This window comes from Amphiura filiformis, chromosome 11 (genome assembly GCF_039555335.1).
Source record: "Amphiura filiformis chromosome 11, Afil_fr2py, whole genome shotgun sequence".
In the NCBI taxonomy this organism is placed as follows: Eukaryota; Metazoa; Echinodermata; class Ophiuroidea; order Amphilepidida; family Amphiuridae; genus Amphiura; species Amphiura filiformis.
Window position 1 is genome coordinate 8,741,940 of NC_092638.1, and position 26,908 is coordinate 8,768,847.

General features: G+C 38.5%; 2 protein-coding genes across 2 annotated transcripts in view; both read left to right on the forward strand.

Annotated features, from left to right (window-relative positions):
• Window positions 1-26,908, forward strand: part of LOC140164314 (uncharacterized) — a 156,958-nt gene that overhangs the window by 72,166 nt on the left and 57,884 nt on the right. The gene's annotated exons all lie outside the window — the stretch shown is intronic.
• LOC140164315 (uncharacterized) overlaps window positions 17,855-26,908 on the forward strand; it is a 59,996-nt gene continuing 50,942 nt past the window's right edge. The window contains exon 1 of the mRNA XM_072187589.1: window positions 17,855-18,063. Within this exon, the coding sequence (XP_072043690.1) occupies window positions 18,000-18,063 (64 nt within the window). The 5' untranslated portion in view covers window positions 17,855-17,999. The remainder of the gene's footprint in view (window positions 18,064-26,908) is intronic.

A 26,908-nucleotide genomic window follows, 5' to 3' on the forward strand; every position in this document is an offset into this window, starting at 1 on the left:
GCGGCAATAGTTTTTGCCATGTGCTTCCTCCCTGTGGAAAAGTATCCCGAAAAATATCAATCTGCACTAATACACTTATTGGTGTAGCCTGCCAGTATGAATTATTGTTGAAAAGTAGAATAGCACCGTATACATTTTGACATTGAATTGTATACCGCCACAATAATCCAAAAATCCGATCTTTATTCATCACGTCTATTGGCTCATTTTCTTACATTGAACTATTATAGGCACTTCAACATCGATGATAATCAGCGTACACCACAGAACCCCAGAAAAAAAATCATAGGCTCACGTCAAGCCGTCTGTACACCTGTCTTCAATCATATAATAGATTGAATACAATGACCGTTCTTTTCAAAGAGACTAATCTTACAGGTGCAAGTGATTAGCATTTCTTTGACATCTATGGTTCAATGCATCGGTACCGGGTAGGTCCTACTGCATGAACGTGAGTGCGGGCGATATAGTCAAAATTGTATTCATCTATTGTTATGGTAGTTAATCCGATTTAAGTACGTCACTTCGCCAGCGTGCCTATAAACGTATTCTGTTAGGGAGTAGCCTACATTAAACAATTACAATAATATTCCAAACTTTGTGATTGGCAATACGCCCCTATACCGGTAGGCCTACATTAAAAGTTTGCATGGGTGGTGACACCCAGGAGCGATTATAGTATTTGTTTCCTAGCTACATCATATTTTGATTGTTTAAGTTTGCCATAATTTAACACAGAATAAAAGCAAAACTCACTGAAAAATAACATTTGCTGAAAAATCAACTAAGTTTAGGGAGTGTTCAGAAATACTTTGGTGGGGTGACAATATATTTTTTCGTATTACAATTTTTTTAACCCCCCATCCCCTCTTCGTGAACCAAAAACTTTGTTGACCCCCGGTCTCACAAGTTAATGGACCTAAAACTGTTATGACCCCCACCCTCATATTTTAATATTTAAAAGTAGGCTTACAAAACTACTAAAACTTGTATTCATGTCAGTGTTGTGAGTCGGTAAATTACCGGTTAATTTACATGGTAATTTAGTAAAATAGGGTAATTTTTTTAAATTAAAACTTCAAATAATATTGTTTTTGTTAAAATGTACGTTCGGCACATAGGCCTACGCGTCATGGCCTACTCTGCCTGGCAAAGCAAGTCTGGTCGGAATGTGCATAATAATTATGTTTCGTTCGGTAGCCGATACAAACGGAAACTACTCTGTCCCTTGATCAAACGTCTATTATATTAACGCCCTCTGGCCAGGTCAGACCATCATTTTAATAACAATATGCTATTAACATATGAATTGGACACATGCAAATTACGAAGTGTCACATCCTGATTTAATAATCCTTGCCTATACTCACACGCAAAATACGGGAGTTGTGAGAGATAAGACTGTTTATTCGCCACTTGCACGGTTCCGCCATTATGCACTATGTGCGGGGAGAGCCTCGAACTGGCAGCATACATGAAAGGAAGAATTACGTAACCTTACACAGAATGTTATATGACTGGTTCAATTCCCATTCATGTATGCTGCCAGTTCGAGGCTCTCCCGCACATAGTGCATAATGGCGGAACCGTGCAAGTGGCGAATATCAACTGACCATGCTGATAACCAACATCAAAATGATGACGTAACTACGGAAGTAACTAAGGGCCACGTGAGTTCGCTTTGTAACGCAAGAAGTCAGGATCTTGTGATCACAAATTCCGACTTCTTGTGTTCCTGACTTATCCAGTTTGAAATAAAGAGATAGTAAAGATATCAAAAAAAGAAATAGTTAAGACAACTCAGGATCTCAAGAACTCATGAAATCTGTTCAATTTTCACGGCGTTAGTAGTTTAATTGTAAGCCCATCCACTTTAGTTATCTCGAGATCCTATTTTCTTGACTTAAAGTCAAGAACTCGTGAACTCAAGCCACGCTTGAGTTCCTGACTTCCTGACTTCAAGTCAGGAACACAGGATCACGAGATCCTGACTTCATGACTTTAAAGTCAGGAAGTCGTGAACTCAAGCGCGCTTGAGTTCTTGAGTTCCTGACTTCATGACCTTAAAGTCAGGAACTCGTGAACACAAGCCGCGCTTGAGTTCACGACTTCCTGACTTTGAACTCAGGAACACACGAACTCAAGCGCCGCTTGAGTTCACGACTTCTGACTTTGAACTCAGGAAGTCACGAACACAAGAACACAAGCACGGCTTGAGTTCGTGAGTTCCTGACTTTAGCACGTGTGTTGCTAGCGCCATCATTTGATATTATATGTATGCATTTAGGCTCACTCAACTGGTAGGTGACACCGAACTAAACTTGTCATATACTCGGATACCACTTAGATGAGAACAATTATTTATTTAATCTATTTTTTTCATTTCAGCTTAATCATTGTTAATTTAGCAGTTATGTTTGTAATTGCAATTAGAAACGTTGTAATAAAACATGATTTTAAATATTTATAAATTAATTTTCTCTGAGGACTGGTGGTGTGTCTAATAATCAGGTAATGATGGTGATGATGGTGATGACTGATGATGATGATGGCGACGACGACGACGACGACGACGATAATAATGATGATGATGATAACTCGATGATGGTGAAAACGATAAAGAGAAATAAACATGCCTGGCATATACTACATGTATATTTATATTCTATTTTTAACATGGACAAATTTGACCTCTTGGCTCCTTGCTTTTAATATGCATTGTAAAAGTCGGGTTGGCCTTGAAGAAAATATGTTACATGCTGTTCGAAATATAAAGACATAGTCGGGTTGACCTTACAATGTTTGTGCACTCATAAATTGACCTCGAAACGCATTGGATATAACACATCATACTCCACAACGTTAGGTTAACTTTCTTGTTGAATGGAGGCCTCGAGGTCACTGAACTGTGTCTTTGGAAATGATGTCCTTTTTTTAAACCGTAGCAAATGATAGTACTAGGCTATATTAAATGTGTATGCAAAATCATAGGTGAGCAGGGTAGATGACACCTGCTCTTTGTTCAAATATTAAAAGTATTAAACATTATTGGCAAACATTAGCGTTTCATATTGCTTGCCCCGCCCCATATAGGCTTGGCCCCCTGGAAAAATCCCGGCTACGCCGCTGGTGGGTGCAGGAGGGGGGAGCGAAGATTGCATTGTTAAAATTACTGAAATCCCTCATCACTACCACCACGATCATAGTAATCATCTGACATCATCAGTATTATCCATCATCATCATCATCATCATCATCATCATCATCATCATCATCATCATCATCATCATCATCATCATCATCATCATCATCAACAACAACATCAACATCATCAGCAACAACAAGTGACATCATCATCATCAACATCATCATCATCATCATCATCATCATCATCACTGCGATCATTAACATCATCATCATCATCATCATTACCTGATAAACTAGATACACCATCACTCACTGATCGCACCAACAAAAGAGTTGGGCGATATTCGATACTGCAAACGAGCCATTTCTGGATCACTTTCGTTCATTTTTCGTTCATTCTTTAAATCAAAATACCGGGCAAGTATGTCGGTAAATGTGTCTATTTCATCTTTCATGTATTGTTTGTGCTAATTTTATTACAAAATATTTGATATCAATTACTATAGTTGCTAGATCCCCCCATTCGAGTATATGACAAGTTTAGTTCGGTGTCACCTACCAGCAGGGGCTATTTTAACGTGCCTCCTGGCACGTTTGTGCAGTGAGATTAGGAATCCGTGCAGTGAGAATTCGAAATCCGTGCTTAAAATTTATATACGCCATTAAGAGTCAACACTGTGTTTGGGCCAAAATAAAGTAAAATTGCTAAATTTTGCACGCTTCGCGCACATTGCTGGTCCATAATACCAGTCGTCACCTTCCCTCTAAATATTAATGCTTCAGCATCTTATTATGTTACGGTTTGAGGCCAGAATCATGACAATTGTTCAAATTTTTAAACCCATTTTAAAGAGCACACCACTAAATTAATGCGCCATTCGTGTAACCCTAGTGTTTTGAGGTATTTTGGGCTGCTCATTGGACTAATAACCAGAGAGAGTAGCGTGTTATGGCTTTAAAAAATATATAAGTGTAAAGCCTATGCATGAATTTGAATCGCTATCGCCAAAGTCGCATTTGTATAATTTATTTAAAAAGTGGGCAGAAACAAGTTTGCAGCCTTGAGAGCAAGCCAAAAAAGCGAGGGCGTTGCGGGGCTCGTACCCGGAAAACGAGGCTACCCATGCATTGCAACATAATGTAAAACTTTCATCGATTTGTAATCGACTGGTTATTAACAAATATTTGAGATATTGCCCAAAAGGCCTCAAAACGAGCGAAGAAAACTAGAATTTTAGTGTATTTCAATGGGGGCGATTATTTAGTAGTGTGCTCCCATTAGTGTCAAAAATCAATTTTTGCGCGTATTTGTCCCGGTTAAGTAATTTTAGTTCATGTAGCAGGTCATTGGGTCGGATTTTGACATTTTATTGTGCTCCCCTTGGCCCGACGACCCGACGAGAGTCCAAAAGCAAGGACGCAGCCTGGAATGGCATGTAGGCGATAATGAGTCAAATTGATAACCCTTCCGCGTAAGAGTGAGGAAAGGCGCATTTGCCATTAATTTAAATTATGTTAAGCCTTTTTCACACCAAGTTTTCCATAATTATGGTGAATGTTTGTCATAGGCCTAAATGAGCTTAAATGGGCCTAAAAGATTTATTGATATTGTCCTGATATTGAGCCGGAATTCTTATGCTCAGGGGCTATTGTAGTGGGGAAAAGACAATGCACGTTGGCAAATGGAAAGTTCTGGTTACATGTACTTTACAATGCCCAATCGGGCTATACTCTGATCAGCTCTTAATATTTTTTTTATATGGAGTTTACACTGATATTTGTTAACTCGTTTATCTGTACTTTTAATTGGAACACATTAGGTGGGTTAAACCGTCCTTTACTCTTATTATATTTAAAATTCAGTTTCCTCTTGTATCATTTATGATCCCAATGTGTTTGTTTGTTCCAGTACACAATGCGTAACTTTATTTCTTGCTTTGAAAAATACCTTACTAATAATATTATTATTGTTAAATGTATTATTATTATTTTATATATACTAAAAAGGGTCCAAGAATTCAACCTTGGTTAAACTAGTTTTGAAACTTTGACTTTGAACATTTAATATCATTATTTATATTATCTGCAATTCTCATTTACAATTTTTCAAAATGTTGGCGTATCAGGACGTGTTGTTGTTACTAAGAAAATTTTACATGATTGATCACACGATTAAGAATATTGCAAATAATAAGCATATTAACCAAACGGTTCCGTAGTCCACCATTCTCATTATTTTGTGATGCGACGTTTTTTCTGCCAAAACTAAATATCTACAAAAAATATATAGACTTTGAAAGCGCATTTGATTTGATTCGATTTATTTTTAATTTTTAAACGTAGCTACAGCTCGATGAAAGTACACACCTGGTTCATTAATATCAAGTTAATGCTATTATGTTTTATTTTGTTATGTGTTATTCAGAAAATATATTACTGGGAGTTATTTAAATAGGTAGGTTTTCATTCAAAATGTAAATCCATTTTATGATGAAAGTACACACCTGGCCCACTAATGTTAAGTTAACGATATTATGTTTAGAAAATGTTTAAAAACGGTATGTTTTATGTTCATCGTATAAGAAATTGGTTGGATAGTGTTTTTAGATATCTGTAACTTTCGCAACTTTAGTGACATGCAAAGGTGCATATAAGGTATCTGCAAATTATATACAAAAATATTACAAAAAATTGTTGCAAATTTATAAAGTATATAAATATGTTCATCATCTCATGTCCTGAACTTATAAAATATCTCTACATACAAAGTGGTTTTAAACCATTTTAGAAAATCATTTTAGCCCTATATATTTTTTTTGTTTACTGTATCCTGGTAACTGAGATGTGTGTTTCATAACAAACCATAATTTATTCTATTGAACATGTCCAAGTAGAATACATGAATAGAATACATTAAATCCTTTGTTATACTATCTATAGAAATGTACTCACTGATTATAACACTGAATAAATTAAATAGGCCTAATCTCTTCCACATAGACAATTTAATACTACACCATGTATGCATCTTCTATAATATGTTGTTAGGAAAAGAGATTAAAAAAAGGCTATAAGGTCATCAAAGGTCAGGTTATAGGTCAATTGGTTCAGGTCAAATTCAGGCATCAATTTTGAATACATGTGATAGTCTGTGATATCATACATGTCATAATGAGGCATCAATTTTGATATTTTGTCTGTTACTGGATATATAATGGAAATGTGTGAGGTGGATATACTAAAATACCTTGGGATGTAAATGGTGAGTACAATTTAGATTACCTAGTTGAGTTGGATTGGGCAAATTAAATATAAAATAGTTACCAAAATCACAAAAATGAAGCTTACGGAAAACTACCTAATATGGTGGTATAGGTGACAAAAAATACAATCTTTTTCAACATTGCTGTAGTGTGGTTGTGGTAACCTGTTACCTATGGCTTAATTAAGTTTCAGTGACATAGTGTCGCAAGTTCAAAATACAAAATATAGCTCGACATTGAAAATAGAAGCATTTTAACCGGTTCGTTTTTGATAGTTGTGGAGCACCAAGTTCATGAAGTCATAAAAGAAATCAAGGACCACTTATTCCCATTTTACATACCAACATTATTTCCCTAATGTGTTAGCAACACATATCCAAAATTTTAACGAAATCTGTTGATAGTAAGCTTTCCAAAATGAAGTGAATTTAAATCATCAGTGATGTACCTCCTTTTGGCTTCTATCTTCAAAAGCATGTAAGCTACATTGATACCGATGCCACCAATAAAACGAGAAGATTTGCCCCTTCAACAGGGAGGGCGAGTTAGCGCAGCGGTAGTTCCCTCGCTTTGCACCACTGAGGTCCCGGGTTCAATCCCCGGCGCGGCCCAAGGACTCATGTGCACTTGGTTTATCCCGATTCCATGCTCGCTCTCGCAGGTTTTCTCCTGTATCGCAAAAATCGGTGATTAGTTGTTTGGTTATCAAAAACTTCCTTCACCCAATGGAATTTGGGGAGCTGCACAGAAAATTGGCGGATGTTACAATATAAATGCGGATAGGTGTGCGCCGTTCAGCAGCAACCTAGTTGATGCGATCTGATTGTGATGATTCATCATTGCAGCGAAATTACAGCGCTTTGAGTCCTCTAAGATCTGGAGAAAGGCGCTTTATAAATCCAAAATTTATTTATTTTTTATTTTGCATACCACCTTGTCCAATTTTTTTTCGTAATTTCTTCACAAAATGCAAAAAAATGCAAAAAAAAAATCAATGGGTGTAGTACCCCCTTAAGATGTTAAATTGTCTACAAGCAATACACAAAAAGGTAATACCCAAATGATTTGTTGAGTTTATCATTTATATAGTGTTCAGGAGCGTCCACCAGACAATTCAATGTGGATTGGAGACTTAACTTAAAATATCGGCAGTAAACCTAAAACGTTCGTGAAAATTCCAAAACCATAAATGTGACCCGGCAGCACAAACGAGCCGTAAATTCCCTAAATTGTATTTTGTGTTACGGTGTAAAATGTGTACGAAGGTCGTATTCATCGATAACTTAAGCTGGCCCGACATCCGTCTTATTTTGATAGTCAAAAACTAATCAATAATCCTATTGTTGAAGTGGATAATAAGCTTCTACCTTAGATGGCCGGCTATAGAACTTTTAATAGCTCTGGTCTTCGTTTGCTTTTGCTAAATCCTGTTCAAGTGGTGGGTTACCAGGCATTGTATTTTGTACAGGTATGCATAACCAACAATTAACAATGAGAGAACTTTCTTAAACCTCGTTGACTTGGGGATGATTTGAAATGACCGCCATATGACTGTTTGATATATATTGCCAGCAATGTGGAAAAAGAGACACATGTAAAAACGTAAAAGCTATAATTTTGTTGAAGGAGCAAAGTTTAACAAACCATAACCCCGCTTCTGGATATCGTTTGAAGTCAAATGATATACCATTTTAAGTTTATGATGTTTATTTTTAAACACGAAATAAAACAAAATTGACCGGGGAGGAATTTACGGCTCATTCGCCGTGGACGGTCACAAATGTCTTCTTTACAATGTTGCAAAAATCATCAAAATCATTGATCTGCGTGTCCCGAGGCTTATCCTTATGAGTGACCAAAATATCATGGAGTAAAAGGCGTTGTACGGCAATAATATTGCTTGATTTTTTTTTCGCAAAATGAATATATGACTGATTACCACAAGCTATACCCATTATGTAAGAGGACTTGATCATCGTACTTTGTAAAGGAACTTCTTTAATATCCTGGTCATTTGTCGGGTTGAAACTTGAATTGTATATAAATATTTAAGCACGGATTTTTAATTCTCACTGCACGGATTTTTATCCTCACTGCACGAACGTACCAGGAGGCACGTTAAAATAGCCCATGACTTATGCTCGAGAAATCCCATTTGAAGAAAATATACACATATTGAAAAAGTGAAAGATTTTGTTAATGCGCAAATTTACCCACCTTATTGCCATATTAAATTTAGTATTAAAGTGTGGGAAGTTTCGAGCGCTACTCGCGTAATGAATTGTAGGGTATGAGCCTCCGGCACATGTGTTAATGGATTCATTACGGGCTCCAAGACAAAAATTAACCAAAAGCTGTAATGTGCATCTTTCTTTGGCATGGTTTTAGGCCACAATAATTGTCCACATTTGGGTCATTTTAGCATTAAATTTACAAATTTTCGCGCATTTGTCCTGGTAAACTTAATGTTAGTGGGGGTATTTAGCGGGTCAATTTGAAAATCCCCACCTGGCTGGTCCACCTAAAAGAAGTCTACTTGAGGTCACAAATGTGGCCGGTCTGCCTAAAAGAAGTCTACGTCAGGTCACAAATCTGTCACCCAAATGAGCGATTTTAAAAATCTGGAGCATAGGCAGCGGAAGCGGGGATGGGGACTTCCCTAAACATAAATAAAAGAAAAATTAAAGTAATATTTTCCCTGTGCATCTTCTGTTTGAGTCCGAAAAATGCTGTGTTTGGGGCCAAATATAGGGTAAAATTGAAAAATTTTGCGCGCTTCGCTTGCATTGGCCCACAATACCAAAATTCACACCTTCATTTGGGGCTGATATAGTGTGAAATTAAAAATTTTGACGCGCAAATGTCCCAATCAAATCAGCACAAAATATGCTTGCACCTCAAAATTTTAATGCTTCCGCCACCACTGCTCGAAGGGGATACCCCCTTGGCCCTCACTCCGAAGCCCACTGTCGCAAAAGTAATTAAACTTGCCAACGTGCAGTGACTTTTTACGCCTAAAATAGCCCCTGCCTACCAGCTGAGAGAGCGTAAATGCATCCATATAATATCAAATGATGGCGCTAGCAACACACATGCTAAAGTCCAGGCAAAGTCAGGAAGTCACGAACACAAGCCGCGCTTGTGTTCGTGACTTCCTGAGTTCAAAGTCAGGAAGTCACGAACACAAGCCGCGCTTGTGTTCGTGACTTCCTGAGTTCAAAGTCAGGAAGTCGTGACACAAGCGCAGCTTGTGTTAACGAGTTCCTGACTTTAAAGTCGTGAAGTCAGGATCTCAAGCGCGGCTTGTGTTCACGAGTTCCTGACTTTAAAGTCATGAAGTCAGGAACTCAAGAACTCAAGCGCGGCTTGAGTTCACGAGTTCCTGACTTTAAAGTCATGAAGTCAGGATCTCGTGATCCTGTGTTCCTGACTTGAAGTCAGGAAGTCAGGAACTCCAGAGTTCCTGACTTTAAGTCAAGAAAATAGGATCTCGAGATAACTAAAGTGGATGGGCTTACATTTGAAATACTAACGCCGTGAAAATTGAACACATTTCATGAGTTCTTGAGATCCTGAGTTATCTTAACTATTTCTTTATTTTGATATCTTTACTATCTCTTTATTTCAAACTGGCTAAGTCAGGAACACAAGAAGTCGGGATTTGTGATCACAAGATCCCGACTTCTTGCGTTACAAAGCGAACTCACGTGGCCCTTAGTTACTTCCGTACGTAACAGCTGTTGCTCCAGTCGCTAGTATGCTTGACTCGTAATGCATTATGGGGGTTTCACTCTCATGTAATCTCTTTCTCAGTCAGTTACCGACATGTATAACAAACCCATGACAAATAGAAAGTGGGCATGCGCCTACGCTGCATAAGGTACCAGATCGTGCTAAAAGCTCGCCGCTGTGCATTGTCAATGGTGTATCATAAAGTTGCGGGATATAGCCAAAATCGTATGTAAGCCATTTCGGTGAAATTAAATAGGGAAGCATCGCCCGGGGGCGCTGCTTCAAAAAATACCATTGAACCTATTTTGGACTGCAACAGTTAGGAACGTGCAGACTTAGCGATGACATTTGCAGGTTAGACAGCAAAAACAAGGTCAAACTAGAAACCACAGTTGTGTTTGACCAAACACGAATATCTATGCCCGTGACCACACCTAACCCCCCTTCCCCTATTCACAAACGAAAACTTGGTGAGCACCATGTGAAACCCCTTGTTTTAAACTTTCATTTGATATACATGTAATGCTCATAACACTAGACTGGACCACACTCTCTCTAATACCCTACCAAGCCTTCACTCTCATTTATACCCCACCAGACCATCACTCTCTCTAAAACACCACCAGACTGGACCACACTCTCTCTGATACCCCACCAGACCCTTACTCTCTCTTATACTCCACCAGAAACTCAATCGCTCTAAAACACCACCAGGCTGACCCATACTCTCTCTAATACCCCACCAAGCCTTCACTCTCTCTTATACTCCACTATACACTCACTCTCTCTAAAACACCACCAGACTGGCCCACACTCTCTCTTATACCCTACCAAGCCTTCAATCTCTCTTATACCCCATCAGACCATCAATCTCTCTAAAACACCACCAGACTGGACCACACTCTCTCTAATACCCCACCAGACCCTCACACTCTCTTATACTCCACCAGACACTCACTCGCTCTAAAACACCACCAGACTGGCCCACACTCTCTCTAATACTCAACCAGACCCTCACTCTCTCTTATACTCCACCAGACCATCACTCTCTCTAAAACACCACCAGACTACACACACTCTCTCTAAGTATGAACCATGAGGGCGCTGTAGTTCTTGAGCTGGAGATGTTTGAAATTTTATACATATTGCTCCCTGTAGCCCATGACCTTTGACCTCTGGGGTCGATGTTACTGCAGAAAATATCTAAGGGTCATGGGTCATCATTGTACCAAGCATGAACCCTGAGGGCGCTATAGTTCTTGAGCTAAAGCAGTTTTAAAAATTTACACATATTGCTCCCTGTAGCCTGTGACCTTTGCCCTCTGGGGTCGTGGCTACCATAAGTTACTTCTAGGGGCCATGGGCCATCATTATACTAAGTATGAACCCTGAGGGCGCTGTAGTTCTCGAGCTAGAGCTGTTTGAAATTTTACACATATTGCCCCCTGTAGCCCATGACCTTTGACCTCTGGGGTCGGGGGTACCCTAGGATGATGCTAGGGGTCATGGGCCATCAGTATACCAAATATGGGCCCTGAGGCTACTATGGTTCTTGAGATAGAGGAGTGCAAAAAAGTGGTCTTGAGAAGAAGAAGGAGGAGAAGGAGACGGAGAAGACTAAACACAACAAATACAATATCTATGCCACCGTTCCACGGGCATAGATAAATAGCTTTCTATTTGCGCATCACGCATGAAATTTCAACTTGCTGTGATAACGTAAGGCGCTGTGCAATAATTATGAGCCGGGGTGGGGGGGGGGGGTAAATTTCCAAACGGCTCGCCAAAAATTGCTTGCCCCCCTCTCGGCCCTCCAAAAAATGCTTGCCCCTCTCTCGGCCCGCCAAAAATTCTTTGCCCCCCTTGCACATGCCAAATTTTGGGGATCCCAATTTACAAACCTTAAATGGTCCTGATATATATGTTGTGAGTGCAGCGAGCAGGAAAATGAGCATATTTAAGCGTTTCTGTACCGTTTTCCTAAGCCTTTTTTAGTGCGTTTTATTAAAAAGGCACCCCATGAATGTGTGCCAAAAATCGCTTGCCCCCCCTCTCGAAATTGCCTTCCCCCTCCTTTTGGCTCGCCAGAACTTTCTTGCCCCCCCCCCCCCAATTTTACCCTCCCCAGGGCTCATAATTATTGTACAGCTCCTAACTAAAGATTGTAACGGTGCGTACGTGTTAAAAAGGACACTTGTACCTGTAATGCATGGCATAATAAAGAGTCTCAAAGCAGCAAAAATATATATTTCTCGTGATCAAACAAAAGACTTAGTTTTAAATGGGCCTCGAATACAGCAAAGCATGCACGGACGCACAGACAATTCACGGAATAAGCTGTGTTGGCGTCCGACCAAAATGACAGAAACACCCACCACCATGATTTCATGATTAGATGTCATAGTGCAATGATTAAATCCTGGGGGAGAGAAAGGCCTAGTTACTTTTCCACGGACAAGCTGGGAAAGTTGTTACACTTCTTCATTGCATTAGCTTTCAAACGAAAACCACGAGCCGAAACTTCGTGATCTGTAAACTGTAACTAAAGTAGCATCGGTGGTTTTCTTCCACAATAATCCACACTTTCTGGAAGTATTGTATAAAGAGATTTTACTTAATAGCGCCTCAATTCCTATTAAACCCTAACACTACCAAACATCAAAAAAGGCTTAACATTGAAATGGGTCTAGGCACGTCTGTTATTTTATTCAAATGCTAGTTTTATAGTATCCAGCTTAATATCCAAGTACTGTGACCGAAGTTTGAACTTTATTTTCCACTGCATTTAATAGGAAAAGCATGCAGCTACTTTATTTTCTACTTTTTTTAAAATATATATATACAAGCTGTATCAAATTATTGTTTATTGAAAGCTATTGAAAAGCCTGCCTCTTCCAAATACAACATTTGATAATCTTGAAATATCCAAAATATAAAGCTTATGATTTGTTATACAATTAATCCACAAATTATATGGATCTTATGTTGAATTTTGATGTGTCAGAATCATCCATTATTATGATTATCAATGAAAACGGCTGGGTACCAATCATTGATACAGCTTGTATAACGTCAAAAGTTTTCAAATGCGAATGTCGCCAATGTATTACATTACTAAATAATAATGCCCAAGAGTAAAATACAGTGTGTATCAAATAACAGTTTGAAAAATGCCACTAGCTTAAAAAGTATGAGGTATTTGGTCAAAATACTCTATTTGATAGCTACATGATACATCAACATCTTGACTACAGCCGTACGCCAGAGTTTCTAGAATACTGCTAAAATAAGAATTTTTTTTGCTAATTTATTGCACATTCTAGGGAAGCGTGATTACCTTTTGAAATCGCCGAGTGGGAGGGGTTTCAATGAATTATTTTTTGTGTTAAAACTGAAGCATTCTATGTATAAAAGAATATATGAATATTAACTGCACATCATAATTTATTATAACGATTCGTGATAACCAATCGTGCTAAAATTTATGTGGTTTAGGAGGCAGAGAATTTTATTTCAATTTTATATACGCCAAAATATTTTCTGAATTTAGTCAAAATTAACACTCAATTGATACAGAATCGAAACAACATAAATTATAAACCACAGTATTTTTTGTTGACAATCTTAGTCTTTTAGATGGTCACCATTCCTCTGTATGCAGATTTTAGCTTTCTTTAGGGATGCACCATTAGATTATCAGGGGGGGGGGGGCATGGGAGTTTGGGTCAGGCAGAATTTATTTTTTTCGCCTCCGAGAGCACCAAATTTTTTTTTTCGCAGCCTTTGGCGGCGAAGTATTTTGTTCAATTTTAATGTAAATTTTTATACAAAGTTGGGTGGGGAAATTTTTTTTACTCATCAGTGAGGCAAATTTTTTTTTTCGTCTCACTAGTGGGTAAATTTTTTTTTTTCGTCTCACTGGTGGTCGAAGTTTTTTTTTGCAAAAAACTCCCATGCCCCCCCCCCCCTGGAAATCTAATGGTGCGCCCCTTACAATGGCATTAAAATTACGTCTTATGAAGGTTTGTCCTGCCTGAGGATGTCAACTTGTGCAATTATGCGTCCCTGGAGTTCGTCAAGGTCTGCAGACAGCGCCATAGTCAGATAGACGTGGTGTGAATGTTATGTTGAGACAAAGATTCTATAAGGGGCGCACCATTAGATTTCCAGGGGGGGCATGGGAGTTTTTGAAAAAAAACTTCGCCCACTAGTGAGACGAAAAAAAAACTATGCCCACTAGTGAGACAAAAAAAAAATTGCCTCAGTGATGAGTAAAAAAAAAATTTCCCCCACCCAACTTTGTATAAAAATTAACATTAAAATTGAAAAAAAAATAACTTCGCCGCCGAAGGCGGCTAAAAAAAAAATTTGGTGCTCTTGGAGGCGAAAAAAAAAAAATCCGCCGCCTACGGCGGCGAAAAAAAAAATCTGCCTGACCCAAACTCCCACGCCCCCCCTGAGAATCTAATGGTGCGTTTAGAAGATTAAGTCTGTCAATTATTGTAAAGAAAGTCATGAATCATGCGGTTTTCATGTTGTTTTGATTTTAATTGACTTTGCGCAAGTGGATTTTTACTCAGCTCGCAAAAATAGGACCTGAGTACTTTTTAATTGTTATACGCCAGTGATTTCACAGTTGTTGGAGGACAAACTGTTGATTCAGATATCAACTAGAGCATTTTCACCAAATACCTCGTAGGCCCTACTTTTTAATCTAGTGGCATTTTACTGTTTACTTTATTTTGATACGCACTGTGTAATAATATTTAAACAAAATTGTGGTACTTTGGTGACTTTATTGTGTTTACCAGAAAAAACTAGTAGGTAGATTAAAGGTTCAATGATTTGGTATAATACAAGGCGTATGCTGGAATAAAGCAGGATAGGTAACTAATTTCAAAGAATCAAAACCCAATGGTTGAACAATTAAGCTTAGCCTCAGTAAATTGTCAAATTTGTAACCACCTATCCCCGGCACATATCCCAAAATTCCTTGCACAATTTTGACAACCAATATGACAGTCAAAATGGACAATAACGTATAAAGTAAACATAACCCTATCCACCAAAGAAGAATAAAAAAGGTCTGTAAAGTTGGCTTATAATAGGCGAAAAATACCGTGTATTGATAATAAACCCCTCAAATAAAGAAAGTCCGCAGTTATTACTGGTTATGTAACTCGTCCTCCAGCAAAACCTTATCTTGTATGACAATTTGATTGATAAGTTCGTGTGCACAATCTTGTTAGCTCCAATTTGATACAAAATGTGGCTACCAAACACTAAATTGACAAAGATTATACCAGTATTATGAACGTTGTTGTTGGTACATATTCAAAGTTGTAAATCAAAACGATGCACGCGGTCGAACTTGCTAAGCGTGGTCAAACTACGTCGTAATGTGCCCCTGCCGACTATCCCAAGTGGAGGTGTAATGAGCGGTTTATTCAATTGTTCATTTGAAACGCATGGATGAATGATGAGAATGAAGGTCTAGCATATCGAAAGGAACAATGCTCGAAAGCAACATGTTTATATGGTAACGGGAAATTTGATATTGTGTCCCACCATCCAAAAATGTAGCGAGGACATGTCCCCCTACCCCCCGGGATTGACGGGAGTATATAAGACACTCAACCTAAATTACCACGTAAATAAATCAATAGATGGATAATTTTGTTCTGCGCATTTTGGTACCTCATTTGGCATGATGCGACTTTATTTAACCCAAGTTATCCAGCAAACACAAAACGTTTTGGACATCATTCGCAAAAGGTTGAAAAGGGTTGTCAGAAAACGTTTAAATATCGGATTATATAAATGGTATGTAAAGGGTATAAAACGTTTTCATAACATTAAAAACATTTTTGATAACCTAATGCAAATATTTTAACATAATGTTATTTAAGTGTTGACAAAATATTTGGCAAAAGATGTTTGCACAAAAAAATAGTTTACAATAATATTTTGAAAACATTTTGAAAATATTGTTGCAGTGTGTTTACATACAAAACGTTTTAAAACATTTTCACGACCTTTATATAACCCGACATTTAATGTTGTAAAACGATTCTACCTAACCAAACCCAAAACATCGCTTGTTTTAAACGTTTTTGTGTTTGCTGGGTATACTCTTAGATAAAAGGGTGCTAAAAGGGTTCTTCGTTTGTCCCGTATATGGAACCCTTTATGGTTCTCAAAGGAACCACTAAAGGTTCTTAAGGCACTCTGGGGAACCTTTGTGGGTTCTCTGTGCACGCTATAGAACCTTTAAGGGTTCCCCAAAGGGTTCCTGGATTTCATGGAACCTTTTTTAAGGGTTCAAGAGCTAGCGTTCCATATACGGGACTGTCGGGACAAACACATTTTTAATTTGCACCCTTTTTTCTAAGAGTGTATATCAATTTGTATGTCAAAAGAGAGCACTTCAAAGTGTCACATTTCCACCTTCAGCATGTTTAGGGTGATTCCTATTAACTATTATAAAGAACTCATTACACCAGATCAACACTCAATCGCTGTGTTCATAACTAGCGTGTTTTGAGAGAAAAAGTCTATGTAAATTTTGTCTTTTGTTGAAATGTTGTCTTTTTCATTGAAGTTGGTATAATTTGGGAACTAAAGTCGCATCGTGCCGAATAAGGTATCTATCATTTGGTAAGGATCTTTAAGATCTTGCTTTTCTTTTAAGTGTAAGGATACTTTTTGTGGACGTGCACTTTATAAACCCTAATACCGGAAATTTTGTTATAAAGTTGGGTGTGTTGATGGAATCCTGCATGTTTCTTGGATGTTAAAAAGGTCTGTCATTAATTTCGTACTTTGAACGTCAATTCCTGACTTATATAAAACTATTTTACTGGCATCTAGTATTATTAGGAAACAGTATTAATAAAAAAAAGTATAAAGCTTCATTTATTCTGAGCACAAATCTTTATGCAAAACAAAGGCATAGTCAATCGAGGAAAAAAACCCCACACACCCCACACACCCCCACACCCCCACACACAAGAAAATAACAACAACAAAAAACAACAACAACCAACCCCCCAAAAAACATAAACAAAAACAAAATAGCAACAACAACAACAAACTCCAAATTGAGACAAAACGCCAGTTTCGAGACAGATAATATAGGGTCTGTTTAAGTTGCCCCAAAACATCATCATTCAAGGTGGCTTCTAAAGCAGGGACTAATTTTGTTTTTTTAAGGGGCGTTCATGAAAATTTAGAAGATCCGACTCTGTAAGGGATATACAAGCCTTATGATTGAGGGGCTAAAGAATCTTAGTACTGAAGATTATCTCCGATGCACAATTGCCGTTTTATAGAAGATAGACAACATGCGAACAGCTATCTACTGGTCAAAAAGGGACGGTCAGAGACGACCTTCTAGAGTACCAACTACTTCAGTACGGGTGAGTTTTAATTAAGGGAGGGAGACTTTCCCCCGGAATTCCTCTTTTTTTTGACACACTTGATTCCGCCCATATAATATTGGTGATATGCCATGTCTATGTGCATGTTGAAGTTTACTTGAATACCCTGCTGATATCATGGAATACAGCATGCTGGGAACATGGGGAACTTACATTTATAACAAAAATCAGTGAACCTGTAGTAACAAAATGTTATTCATTACATTAGAATCCAAAATCAAAGTCTGTGTCGTCTTTACATATCAATAGAGTCGATACATTCCACCACAACCCTTCGCCAGGCCCGCTCTGTTGCAGTCAGTGATCGGCTTCGGTTGCGGGTAGCAAACCGGTTTTTGGTTTGTTCTGTTGCTTAATATCTCAAAGCCATACTGGATAATAGCTGTTTTTCCAAAAGGACTTAGGATTTCGCTCCTTGATGATGACACACAAGGCAGTGATGTTGTTGGCTTTCATAGCCATGCAGTCCCTCTTGTGCGAAGGTAAGTCAGTTTCTGATGCTGCAATTTTTTTTCTCTTTCTGGTGTTTAAAAACTTCATTATAGCCAAACCAAGTTTAAACGTCACACCTTATTTTCTATGGCTTCTGAGCTCTTCTGACGATAATATGAACAAGATTTAATTTCACTCAAGTTTTGCAGGTTTTGGATTTTATATTATAATTATTGAAGTTGCTATGTTTTGTTTTTATTTAAAACACATCTAGTAGCTACGGAAGCATATTAGTGCCAAAAAAAAAAAAAAAAAAATGGAAATATTATTGCGAATATTCGCAATGTTATTGCGAATATTCGCAATGTTATTGCGAATATTCGCAATGTTATTGCGAATATTCGCAATAATTATTGCGAATATTCGCAATAATTATTGAGTATAAAACTATCGACAGTAGATAGCTGGTGCAAAGTGTGAACATACCACTATCTAGAGTAGATAGTGTGTGAGTAAAAACCTTTCTAAAGTAGATAGCAAAGTATGAATAAAACTATCAACAGTAGATATCAGGTTATAAGTATGACAGTAGGCCTATATATAGCAGATATCAGTGTGTGGGAATAAAAGTATCTTCAGTAGATAGTAGGTGTGGTTATAAAACTATCTAGAGTAGATAGCAAAGTGTGAGTATAAAAGTATATTCAGAAGATAGCAGGGTATGAGTGTAAAACGAGCTAAAGTAGATGGCAGGGTGTGCGTATAAAAGAATCTTAAGTAGATGACAAGGTGTCTGTGTAAATATATCTACAGTAGACAGCAAAGCATGAGTATAAAAATATGTAGAGTAGATAGCAGGGTGTGAGTACAAAACGTTCTAAAGTAGATTTCAAAGGGTGAATAAAACTCCCAACAAGTAAAAATCAGGGTGTGAGTATTTATAGTAGATATTAGAGTTTGAGAATAAAAGTATCTTCAGTAGTTGGCTGTGAGTATAAAAGTATCTTCAGTAGATTAGAGGGCGTAATTATAAAACTATCTAGAGTAGATAGCAAAGTTTGAGTATAAATGTATCTTCAGTAGATAGCAGGGTATGAGTGTAAAACGAGCTAAAGTAGATGACAGGGTATGCGTATTAAAGAATCTGAGGGTGAATAAAACTCCCAACAAGTAAAAATCGGGGTGTGAGTATTTATAGTAGATATTAGAGTTTGAGAATAAAAGTATCTTCAGTAGTTGGCTGTGAGTATAAAAGTATCTTCAGTAGATTAGAGGGCGTAATTATAAAACTATCTAGAGTAGATAGCAAAGTTTGAGTATAAATGTATCTTCAGTAGATAGCAGGGTATGAGTGTAAAACGAGCTAAAGTAGATGACAGGGTATGCGTATTAAAGAATCTGATGTAGATGACATATCTAGAGTAGATATCAGGGTTTGAGAATAAAAGTATCTTCAGTAGATTGCAACATGCAAGTATAAAACTATCTTCAGTAGGTAATAAAGTGTGAGTATCAAACTATCTATAAAGTTATAGAACCGTGACGCCGAAGCATGAAACACCGATTGCATTAATAAGTAGGCCTACATAATCAAACTGGTGGTGTGATTATTGCGAATATTCGCAATAATTATTGCGAATATTCGCAATAATTATTGCGAATATTCGCAATGTTATTGCGAATATTCGCAATAATTATTGAGTATAAAACTATCGACAGTAGATAGCTGGTGCAAAGTGTGAACATAAAACTATCTACAGTAGATAGTGTGTGAGTAAAAACCTTTCTAAAGTAGATAACAAAGTGTGAATAAAAGTATATTCAGAAGATAGCAGGGTATGAGTGTAAAACGAGCTAAAGTAGATGGCAGGGTGTGCGTATAAAAAGAATCTTAAGTAGATGACAAGGTGTCTGTGTAAATATATCTACAGTAGACAGCAAAGCATGAGTATAAAAATATGTAGAGTAGATAGCAGGGTGTGAGTACAAAACGTTCTAAAGTAGATTTCAAAGGGTGAATAAAACTCCCAACAAGTAAAAGTCGGGGTGTGAGTATTTATAGTAGATATTAGAGTTTGAGAATAAAAGTATCTTCAGTAGTTGGCTGTGAGTATAAAAGTATCTTCAGTAGATTAGAGGGCGTAATTATAAATATGTAGATAGTTTTATACTCACTTAAGCAGAGATTGAATAAAAACTTCATCAGTAGATATCAGGGTGTGAGTATGATAGTATCTATAGTTCTATAGTAGATATCAGAGTGCGAGAATAAAAGTATCTTCAGTTGAAAGCAGGGCGTAATTATAAAACTATCTACAGTAAATCAAAAAGTGTGAGTATCAAACTATTTGCTATTGACGTACGTTCAAATCCGTTATCATTGCAAATACAGGTAGCTACCAAAATACCATCTTTTGCACTACACTGCGTTAATAGGTTCAACGTATTTGTTATTGACGTACGTTCAAATCCGTTATCATTGCAAATAAGGATAGCTACCAAAATGCCATCTTTTGCACTACACTGCGTTAATAGGTTGAACGTGTTTACTATTGGCGTACGTTCCAATCCGTTATCATTGCAAATACAGGTACTACCCAATTGCCATCTTTTGCACTACACTGTGTAAATAGGTCGAACGTTTTTTTGCTTTTAAAGCCTGTGAACTTTTACCTCTGGGGTTGCGGCTACCATAGGATACATCTAGGGCCATGGGCCAATATTTTATCAAGTATGAACCCTGATGGCGCTGTAGTTCTTGAACTAGAGCTGTTTGAAATTTTACACATATTGCTCACTGTAGCCCATGACCTTTAACCTCTGGGGTCAGGGCTACCCCAGGAAATTTCTGGGGGTCATGGGTCATCATTATAACACGTATGGGCCCCGAGCCTACTTTGATCTTGAGAAAAGCTATTGGAATATTTGCAAAGTTATTGCGAATATTCGCAATAACATTGCGAATATTCGCAATAATTATTGCGAATATTCGCAATAATGTATGGGTGGCCGATAGCGACAAAACACGCCTAAAATTCTACGCCTAACCATGTACGTCCAAGATTGCATCTTGAACCTCCAATAATTTCGCGGCAGACATAAATCGACGAATCACAGGGTCAGAAATCTACTGTAGATAGTTTTATACTCACACTTTGCTATCTACTGTAGATTCTTTTATACTCACAGCATGCAATCTACTATAGCTCCTTTTATACTCACACCCCGCTATCTATAATCCTATATACTCACACTTTCATATCTACTGAAGTTACTTTTGTAGTAACACTCTGGTATCTACTGAAAATTGTTTTTATACTCACACCTGATATCTACAGTAGATAGTTTTTATTCGCATCCTGCTATCTATTGTAATTTTATACTCACTTAAGTAGAGATTAAAGTGCGACAGGGTCGGAAATCTACTGTAGATAGTTTTATACTCACACTTTGCTATCTACTGTAGATTCTTTTACACTCACACCATGCAATCTACTGTAGCTCCTTTTATACTCACGCAAAATGCCATCTTTTGCACTATACTGTGTTAATAGGTCGAACGTCTTTGCTATTGACGTACGTTCAAATCCGTCATCATTGCAAATACAGATAGCTACCAAAATGCCATCTTTTACACTACAATGCGTTAATAGGTTCAACGTACGACTCGTATTTGATATTGACGTACGTTCCAATCCGTTATCATTGCAAATACAGGTAGCTAGCCAAATGCCACCTTTTGCACTACACTGTGTAAATAGGTCGAACGTTTTTTGCCTTTTAAAGCCTGTGAACCAACATTTTACCAAGTATGAACCCTGAGGGCGCTCCGTTATCATTGCAAATACAGGTAGCTACCCAATTGCCATCTTTGCACTACACTGTGTAAATAGGTCGAACGTTTTTTGCTTTTAAAGCCTGTGAACTTTTACCTCTGGGGTTGCGGCTACCATAGGATACATCTAGGGCCATGGGCCAATATTTTATCAAGTATGAACCCTGATGGCGCTGTAGTTCTTGAGCTAGAGCTGTTTGAAATTTTACACATATTGGTCCCTGTAGCCCATGACCTTTGACCTCTGCCGTTTTTATTCGCATCCTGCTATCTATTGTAGATAGTTTTATACTCACTTAAGCAGAGATTTGTGTATAAAACTACCATCGCATAAAGTTCTAGAAACGTTTGTCACGGTGGTTTATTCCCACTTGGTCCAATCCCATTTGGTCCAATTCCACTTCGTCCAATCCCATTTGGTCCAATGCCACTTGATCCATTCCCACTTGGTCCAATCCTATTTGGTCCAATCCCACTTCGTCCAATCCAACTAGGGCCATGTCCCACTAGGGTCATGTCCCTCTTGGGTCATGTCCCACTAGGGACATGTCCCACGTGGGTCATGTCCCACTAGGTCCATGTCCCGCTAGGGCCATGTTCCACTAGGGCCACGTCCCACTTAGGCCATGTCACACTTAGGCTATGTCCCATATGGACCAGTACATACTATTAGGCATATTTTTTTTTTTTTGGGGGCCAGCTTGGGGCAAAAAAGAGAAGAGAAGAGAAGAGAAGAGAAGAGAAAGAAGAGAAGAGAGAAGAGAAGAGAAGAAGAGAAGAGAAGAGAAGAGAAGAGAAGAGAAGAGAAGAGAAGAGAAGAGAAGAGAAGAGAAGAAGAGAAGAGAAGAGAAGAGAAGAGAAGAGAAGAGAAGAGAAGAGAAGAGAAGAGAAGAGAAGAGAAGAGAAGAGAAGAGAAGAGAAGAGAAGAGAAGAGAAGAGAAGAGAAGAGAAGAAGAAGAGAAGAGAAGAGAAGAGAAGAGAGAGAAGAGAAGAGAAGAGAAGAGAAGAGAAGAGAAGAGAAGAGAAGAGAAGAGAAGAGAAGAGAAGAGAAGAGAAGAGAAGAGAAGAGAAGAGAAGAGAAGAGAAGAGAAGAGAAGAGAAGAGAAGAGAAGAGAAGAGAAGAGAAGAGAAGAGAAGAGAAGAGAAGAGAAGAAAAGAGAAAAAAGAAACAGAAGGAAAGAGAAAGAAGAAAGAAAATCACGCATATCACCTATATTGGTGTCACATTTAAGTAGGGTGGTGTGTAATCAGGCAATAATAGGAGAGAGCGAGCACTATTAGGCCTACAGGGTGGCACATACAAGGAGGGCGGCTTATGGGGCGACATACAAGGGTGCACTGACTCCAGAGCGACTCAGTTCTTCAAAACTTACCCTTTCTGCAAGTTGAAGGTCAGATGAAGACATCCATTGTAGAAATTATATATGTAGTCCAGCATTTTTTCCCAGAAAAATGCCGACTAGATCACCATATAGCCCATGCAGCCTACGCCACCTTACGAATAGCTTGGTGTTTCTGAAATGTAACACATTTTGAAAGTTTAGTCAAGGCCTAAATGAGGATTAAATATGAATCAGGGCCTAATAGTTGGGTTTTAAGCCTTTTCTAATGTATTTAATTTAGTCGTTTTTGCACGATTCCTCGTTTGAAACACTGATTTTTTTCCTCCCAGGGTGTAGGAGACTTGTATTTACATGGTGTGCACTCACAAGAAGAGCGGTACAAGGAGGCTGGCTTGTGAAAAAACGCGTGTCAGTCACCCATAAAGGGCGGCACATGGTAAACTTATAACCAAGAGAAAAGAGGGGATGGAAAAGTACAACAAGCGTTATAACTATACCGTAATATGCCTACAGGGTGACCTATAACAAGGAGGGCGGCTTGTGACGGGCAGCACATACAAGGAAGGAAAAGATAGATCACACGTTTAACTATGGGCCTGCACTACAAGGAGGGTGGCTTGTGGGGCAGCACACAGAAGTATGGGGGCTTTTGGGCGGCACATACATGTACAAGGAAGGCGGCTTGTAACAAGGAAAAAAGTAAGAGGTGAAGAGAAAAAACTTATCAGCCACCTATTTATAGGGCCGCACATGTTGGCTTGTAACCAAGAGAAAGGGGCGGTGGAAAAATACAACAGGCGTTATAAATATAGGTGAAAGCTGGTGAAGAAGGGCGGCCTGTGAGGCGGCACATACAAGGAGGGCGACTTGTAACAGGACAAAAGTAGAGGGAGGGAGGAGAGAAAAACGCTTGTCAGTCGCATATCAATGGCGGCACGTTGTTTTTAACCAGGAGAAAAGAGGGAGTGGAAAACGGTATATCACGCTGTGTTACTGTAATGGGCCTACGTCGTGAAACATAGAAGGAGGGTGGCTTGTGGGCGGCACTACATAAAAGGCCCTAAGGTGGCTTATGGGGCGGCACATACAAGGAAGATGGCTTATAACCAGGAATAAAGCAGATCATGAAGGAGAGAAAACCACATATTATATATGATGGCTTTCAACTACAGCGCAGGGTACCGACGGGCGGAGTGCGAGCATCGGCAAACATTGCAAACAGTGTGGTTAACCGTGCAGGTGCATCTCATCGGAGGCCTATTTTCCCCAATTTCAATACGGCACACGTACAGAAGCCATACAGTAGACGTATATTATCATAGTAGTTTCAAAGGTCAGGGTAGGTAGGCCTATATGGGTAACGGGTGTTGGGTAATTAGAGATAGTCCTGTCACGAGAACCACCCAACCCGAGAACCGCGAAATCTAGTTGTAGATAATTTTATACTCACAACCGTATATCTACTGTTAATAGTTTTTATTCACACTTTACTATCTACTTTAGAAGTTTGATACTCACATTCTGCTATCTACTGCAGATAGTTTTATAATCGCATCCTGCTTTCTACTGAAGATACTTTTATTTTCGCACTCTGATATCTACTATAGAACTATAGATACTTTCATACTCACACCCTGATAGCAGGATGCGAATAAAAACTATCTACTGTAGATATCAGGTGTGAGTATAAAAACAATTTTCAGTAGATACCAGGGTGTTACTTCAAACGTAACTTCAGTAGATAGGAAAGTGTGAGTATAACAATTAACATTATAGATAGCGGGGTGTGAGTATAAAAGGAGCTACAGTAGATTGCATAGTGGGAGTATAAAAGAATCTACAGTAGATAGCAAAGTGTGAGTATAAAACTATCTACAGTAGATTTCTGACACTGTGATTCGTCGATTTATGTCTGCCGCGAAATTTTGGACGTCCAAGATTGCATCTTGATCAGGCGTATAATTTTAGACGTGTTTTGTTGCTATCGGCCACCCATACATTATTGCGAATATTCGCAATAATTATTGCGAATATTCGCAATAACTTTGCACAATATCTAAAGTAGGCTTGGGGCCCATACTTGGTATAATGATGACCCATGACCCCTAGAAATTTCTGCATGGGGTAGCCCCGTGGCCCCAGATGTATCCTATGGTAGCCGCAACCCCATAGGTCAAAGTTCACAGGCTTTAAACGGCAAAAAACGTTCGACCTATTTACACAGTGTAGTGCAAAAGGTGGCATTTGGCTAGCTACCTGTATGCATTTGCAATGATAACGGATTGGAACGTACGTCAATAGCAAATACGAGTCGTACGTTGAACCTATTAACGCATTGTAGTGTAAAATATGGCATTTTGGTAGCTACCTGTATTTGCAATGATGACGGATTTAAACGTACGTCAATAGCAAAGACGTTCGACCTATAAAAACAGTATAGTGCAAAAGATGGCATTTTGTGTGAGTATAAAAGGAGCTACAGTAGATTGCATGGTGTGAGTATAAAAGAATCTACAGTAGATAGCAAAGTGTAAGTATAAAACTATCTACAGTAGATTTCCGACCCTGTCGCACTTTAATCTCTACTTAAGTGAGTATAAAATTACAATAGATAGCAGGATGCGAATAAAAACTATCTACTGTAGATATCAGGTGTGAGTATAAAAACAATTTTCAGTAGATACCAGGGTGTTACTTCAAAAGTAACTTCAGTAGATATGAAAGTGTGAGTATAGGATTATAGATAGCAGGGTGTGAGTATAAAAGGAGCTACAGTAGATTGCATGGTGGGAGTATAAAAGAATCTACAGTAGATAGCAAAGTGTGAGTATAAAACTATCTACAGTAGATTTCTGACACTGTGATTCGTCGATTTATGTCTGCCGCGAAATTTTTGGACGTCCAAGATTGCATCTTGATCAGGCGTATAATTTAGACGTGTTTTGTTGCTATCGGCCACCCATATAATTATTGCGAATATTCGCAATGTTATTGCGAATATTCGCAATGTTATTGCGAATTATTTTTCGCAATAACTTTGCACAATATCTAAAGTAGGCTCGGGCCCATACTTGGAATAATGATGGCCCATGACTCCTAGAAATTTCCTGGGGTAGCCCCGACGCCAGAGGTCAAAGGTCATGGGCTACAGGGACCAATATGTGTAAAATTTCAAACAGCTCTAGCTCAAGAACTACAGCGCCCTCAGGGTTCATACTTGGTACAATGATGGCCCATGGCCCCAGATGTATCCTATGGTAGCTGCAACCCCAGAGGTCAAAGTTCAAAGGCTTTAAAAGGCAAAATAGGTACAACCTATTAACACAGTGTAACGCAATAGGTAGCATTTCGTTAGCTACATGGGTTTACAATGATAACGGCCTGAATCGTACGTCAAGGAAATTGATCACTTGACAAAAACTCCCTTAAAAGGGAATGTGTAGGCATTTTGATATTGGTGCCTTGGACCACCTCAAAGGTTGTCATTGTGGGACATGGGGTGTGGTTGGTTAATGGGTGTTAGGAGGGTAAAGGGTTGTCAAGGTTTGTAAGGGGGGTGAGCAAGGGGGTGGTCACCAGTTTTTTAGATTTGGCGCCCAATTGGGCACTTTTTTAAAATTTTAAGTGCTATGAGGATGATACTTATATCAATTAAAGGTTCGTTCATACTACCACCGCATTTGCGATGCGTTGCTTTGCGATGCCGATATATCGATT